At 36.8% G+C, this 6018-nt stretch overlaps 1 protein-coding gene across 1 annotated transcript in view; it reads left to right on the top strand.

The window, feature by feature from the left end:
* Positions 1 to 1976: 1976 nt before the first annotated feature.
* LOC107035488 (heparan sulfate 2-O-sulfotransferase pipe) overlaps positions 1977 to 6018 on the top strand; it is a 27374-nt gene continuing 23332 nt past the window's right edge. Inside the window, exons 1-2 of the mRNA XM_015252912.2 lie at positions 1977 to 2029; positions 4173 to 4318. Of these exons, the coding sequence (XP_015108398.1) occupies positions 1977 to 2029; positions 4173 to 4318 (199 nt within the window). The remainder of the gene's footprint in view (positions 2030 to 4172; positions 4319 to 6018) is intronic.

The raw sequence follows: 6018 nt of genomic DNA, 5'->3' as shown, positions 1-6018 counted from the left end.
GCAAGCGAGCCTGTACACGGAGGGCAGCTCGCGGGGTGAATACCATGTGATGGAGGGGAAAGTCGACCCATGAAATCGCAAAGGGGTGGAATGGGACCGTAAAAAGCCAAATCGGCTACACGGGAAAGCTTAAAATGAAAAAAATTGAAAAAATCAGGCCCGGTCGCGCGCTTCGCGCGCTCCCTCTTTAGGGTATGACCGGTAGGGGTTGGTGGAATTGGATGTGACCCATTACGGGTCGCACCAATAACTTCCCGACCATTTGTTTTTTCTTTCATTAATTTTTTTATTATGTATTTATTCAATCTTTTTCTCACATTTCTCCGAGGAAATACCCATAGAAGACAAGAAAATCCGTGCGCGTGCTCGCACTCACACACACTCCCATGCACACACATCGCCGTATTCCGCATCGAGAAAAGATGTAATTTATCAGAAAAGTAAAATTGTTTCTTGAATGTATATCGATTTCGAAAAAAGCTAGTGAACTGCTGATTAAATGTCTTCCAGTATTCCATGATTTGTGCGTTATATCAAGATTCATCGTTTCTAACAAAAAAAACTTGAAATCGCATCGTTATGCACGGAGAAATGGTCTCGTTTACAAAAAAACGCTAATTTTCGACTTTTTTCCAAATGTTTTTTGGAAAAAACTGGAGAAACGCTGAGACGATCGTCTCCATAATCTAATCAGGTTCAAGTCACATGAAAATACAGCGATTAAAAAAAAAAAGTCAAATCGCATCGTTTGTTCAGGAGGAATCGTGGCACAAAATTTTTGTCACAGACGTACGCACACACATACACACATCCACACATACAGACAGGTACCTGAAAAGGGTCAGAAGTGGTTCCAAAGGTCATGAAACGTGGAGAAATTCTTATATTTCCACATTCGATTTTCGGGGTCATTACAATAACTTCCTCCCTTCGGGTCGGGAAGTTAAAAAGAACAAAATTATAACTTTCCTACTGAAAACTAAAATGGAGTCTGCAGTCACATGCGAAAACCTCTCCATCGCATAATGCAGAATTGTCAAATTTCGCAATTTCGAAACTGAAAGCCAACGAGACCAAAACAATGTCAAATACCCAATAAGGTAAAGCCTCAAGTTTCCATTTCTACCTAATGTTTACAGTTCTCCAAGTATGGAAAGTCACACATAATCTTTCAGGACAATATTTTCCCCATGAATATTTTTTCTCCCCCATCCTCAATGAACACACGCTATGGAAGCCCACAGTCGCGTGGCAGCCACGAGGTGAAAGGATGCAACTGAGATGGAAAAAAAAATATAAGAATAGACCGGAGTGAAAAAAGAGGCAACAAATTAATGATGAGAGTGGGGAAGAATTGGAGGAGGAAGCGACGAATGTGGAGTAGAATTGGATGGGGTACGAGGAGGATTCGTAACGGGGCCGTCACACATATACACCGGTTTGTTCGGTGGTGGAGGCGCCTCGTTTTCTGAACTGCGGCACAACGAGAGTCGACCTCCACGAGGTAGTAGGAGTCTCGCTTCGTAGTCTACCACGAATGAAGGAGCGATGCGGAACTCCAGTCACACGTTGACCATCCACTGATGGAGATCCAACATCAAATTTCGACGGTTTTTCTAAACTCCGACTGATAAAACCTGAGACGAATGCGTATTTCGAATATTTCCTTGAGATGGAAATTTTCATTGCGATGATGATATCATGAAGTGACAGTCGAGTTTGTCCTAGGAAAATTTATTACTCAATTTCGAACGTGAAAGTAAATCTTTGAAGGAAAGATTGATTGCATCTCAACGGGTGGACCCAGTGGGGATGCAATTACTATTGTTCCTGAACGATCGATAATTTATGAATTCGAAATGGTGATGTCTCGTTGATCGGTGAACTACTCGGACATTTAAAGGATTGAATGAGTACGTTCACTTGTGTGTGATAAATTGAAATAAGTTATTGTTAATCCCATTGAAGTGGTGATTATGATGGTGAAGGACAATGTGTGGCGTCAAAGGAGGCTCGCGGTTCCAAAGAGGTAAGTCGTCAACCAGAGTCAGAAGTAAATAAAAGATTAATTCGATACAGTGGCCAGTGCGTATATTCCCATAGTGTATATGGTATACTCCACCTTAACGGAACGTGCAATCTTTACACGTTTGTCCGTTCGACACGGAAATGTCTTGACTTTGAAATAATGGTTCCCCCCCCCCCGCTTTTAGCTGGAGGTGGAATTTTACAATCATGATTGCACCTTTATCTTCATGGTGGAACGCATTATTTTCATTCGTCTGGCATTTACGGGAAATGAAGTTGAAGTTATATTTGGTATGAGAAATTTCCACGGAGTTTTGCTGTGAAAATTTTTATAGGATGATCTTACCGAGAGTCGGAATCGTTCTTTAGTAAAATTTCCATAGGGAAATTTTTTTCCTATTTCAGCAGAATTTTATTCGTTTTTAATGTTGAAGGAATGTTGCTATGAAAAGAAATCACTCAATTTCAGGACAATTGTACTGCCTGTTCAAGGAGGATCACAGAAATTTCCATATAAAAATTGTATAGAGAGAAAAAGTTCTTCATATCATTGAAACATTTTGTGTGGGACAGAAAAAATGGCACTCAGAATGTCTCAGAAATAATGGAAACATCGCATCGCGTAATGGAACCATCGCCAATCATTTTCGAGTCACAAGATTGTCGGACATGTTCAGCGAATTTCCGCAGAATTCATCGTTGTTGATACCTCAAATGAATATTACGAGTAGTAAAATTATTCATCAGCATTTTTTATTATTTTCCAAAAATTATTTAGTTTTGGAGGCACAATCAACATCTTTCCTAGATTTTTGAATGAAAAGATCTCTAGAAACAAGCCTTATTTGAAAAAATTTACTAGTAAAATTTTGGCTGAAATTTCCGGTATATTTTTCGGAATTTTTCATCACATTTTAGTTCCCCTGAAATTTGAAGTGATTTCGTACTTGAAAAGCCAGAATTTAATGGAAAAAATTATGACAACTGTAAATTTCAGTTCAATTATTCTCTGAAAATTAGTAGAACTCAGGAAAATTCTGGTGATTATGTTATCACATTGTCAATGAATTGATGAAAATTCATCGCAAATTGGAGCTGAATATTCATGATTTAATTGAAAATTCTAACAGGTCCAGAAGTGCTCATTTCAATGCTGTTAAAAAATTTAGAATTTCATTGAATTTTCAGCTAAAATACCCCAAGACTTTCAAAATTATCGAATATTTCCCGAATGTTTTGTTGCATAGCAACGAGAGGTATCAGTTTTGCAGATTAAAATCCCGAGCGCGCAGCGCGAGTTGATATGCAGGAAAACTTGAGGGAAATATCTGATGAATTTTGAAGGTCGAGGGGAATTCGGAGGACAACTTCTTCAATTCTGATTTTGGCCGATCAGGGTGCGGTGTTCGGGGTTACGGGACACATTTCACCAAAGTGTGAGGAATATCTGTCAAATTCGTAGAAGAGAATTGACAGGCTACAGGAAAATTATCAGCTATAATACCCCAAGACCTTCAAAATTATCGGATGTTTCCCGAATGTTTTGTTGCATAGCAACGGGAGGGATCAGTCTTGCAGATTTTACTGCAATGCTGATCCCGATCGTTGATATGCAGTTCATATCGAGAATCATTTCTGCCTTTCATTAATGACTTCTCTAGATTTTTTTGATGTTTTCTCTCATCTATTATTCGGAAGACTCTCATTTCCCGTAAAAGTCTTCGATGATTGTTACCATCAACTGTACAACTACACGGCCAAATGATATGACTTTTCTCTTTGAGACATGAATTTCACTTGATCTTTAAAATAGAATTACGGTAGTACCAATTTTTTCCCTTGATTATTCGATCCCGCACGAAGACCGCCTTACATAAATATTTATATATTTAATTAAAATAATTCTTTTATTATGCTGTTGCGAGTCACGATAAAATCTCCATGATATGCATTGTGGAAGCGGGTCAGTCGTAAAATACTTGTCACCAGTGGGAAAGCAATTATAAACGCACTGTTTACTCAGTTGAGGGTATCCCCAAGCACGCCACAGTATTATTTATTCTCGAACGAAAGAGCGAGTACCAGTTTTGTCAATTCTAATACACATACTCATGCTTGTATTTTTGTTTTCCGTATATTTCTAGAACCAGCGAGCTCGTTGCCCTCATCGCCCTCTCCAGCACTCTCTTTCTTTTTCTACACACACGTGATCTACATTCACGATTACGTGAGATGGAAGTGAAATTGCAGCCGGGGGATAATGAAATTTCGGGGAATCAAATATCATCTGGTAAAGTCATACTTTATTTATAAACTTGGCAAATAAGACGTTAAGTGTCAGTGTTACTTCTTGGAAACTTTTATCAAGTGACAATTACACTGAAATTTAGAGGAATTTCGCCGTTAAGATTTCATAATTTAAGAATATCCAAGTATCGTTTACAGTTTGGTACAGACCACAGTATAGATTCAACCATTTTCAATCATCAAATTGGTCAATTAAATTGTGTGAGAAAAACTTGAAAAATAATCATGAATATTCAGCATCATTGAAATTCCATTTCGGCCAAAATTATTATTTTTTTAACCATTCGTTGTTTATAAATAAATAATGGAAATTGTTTAAACTTTTGAAAAAATTATTTTTGTAGGCATGAAATCGATTTCGGTAACCTTCTGAATGTGAATAATTTTGAACGATTTCGAACAAATGATTTTTATGGTGAAAAATTGATTGTTTATTAATTACTTATAGAAAATGTTCAGATTTGTCAAACATTGTAATTTTTTAATTATTTCATCGATCTTCCTCCGAAAATAAATTTTGTTATTTTTCTTCAGATTTTAAAAATGTTCTTTAACGATTCAATATCGAGATTCAAATTCAAACCTGCAAAGTTTAAAAAGTAAAATCCTTGTAAAGTGGCCGGAAACTTAGGGTCAAATGGGGCTCAAATGAAAGCTCTGATGTCTGAAAAAATTGCCGAAGTACTTGAATATCTTTAAAGCAAAAATCAACTGGAACTGTTAATTTCAGGTAAATTATTCCATAAGAATTGGTAGGAATGAGGAAAATTTAGGCGAATATATTCAGCGTAATTTGGTACTGAGTATTTATATTTTTATTGCAAATTCATGTAAGTTGAGGAATTCTCGTCTTTCTGGTGTGAAAAAATTTAGAATTCGATTAACTTTTCAGTGAAATTTGAGTTCCATTGAGCTCACAGCTCTCCTGAAAATTACAACTAGAATGTCCTTGAAAGTTCTTTTTTTTTCCTATCAGTGCTATTTTTTCCATTTCAATCGATTTTACTGATAATGTGCCTGCGAACAGCAGCCAAGTCTTGTTGCTCCTTTGAAATTCCAGATATTCAGAAAAATCTATTTTTGTTGCATTGCAGTATCTCAACAGTGAGTAAACTGATCACACTTGAAGTTTCCCGAGAAGTATAACTCGGCAATATTGAATAATCTTCGAAAATTTGCGATTTTCACCTACATCTTAAGTCTTATTACTATCCACACGAATGAATTTTAGCCGAAACAAGTTGTCCCTAGTTATGTAGAGATAGTGTGAGTTGATTAGATAGATATTACCAATTTTAAGGAATCAGTTCTCACGCAATGAGCCATTTTCTAAAAAAAGAATCTGGAGCAAAATGAAAGCTAGTGGGGAATGGGGCAAACTGCTATCAGTGTAGATCCTTCAGCCTACTACTGTTCTATAAACTAAAGTCACTTTACCCGATCTAGACAAAACTACATGTCATAACTTGCACTCTCACAATTTTTTCATTCTCCTTACAAATGTAAGCAAAGAGAGTAAAAAATATTAATCTCAAAGTTGATTATGATAACCATAAGTTTGCGTGCGCATTCGTAATTTTATACAATCGTAAAAGAAGAAAAAAGTATCTTTCGCTTTTTGCCTCGAGACTGAGTCTTCAGGATCTGGAATTCCTTGATGTGCATATACACAACCCTCCAGTC

Source organism: Diachasma alloeum, unplaced genomic scaffold (assembly GCF_001412515.2).
Source record: "Diachasma alloeum isolate Michigan unplaced genomic scaffold, Dall2.0 Dall_scaffold_00198, whole genome shotgun sequence".
Lineage (NCBI taxonomy): Eukaryota > Metazoa > Arthropoda > Insecta > Hymenoptera > Braconidae > Diachasma > Diachasma alloeum.
The sequence above is the reverse complement of the archived record's forward strand: the minus strand, read 5'-3'. Positions and strand labels throughout refer to the sequence as shown.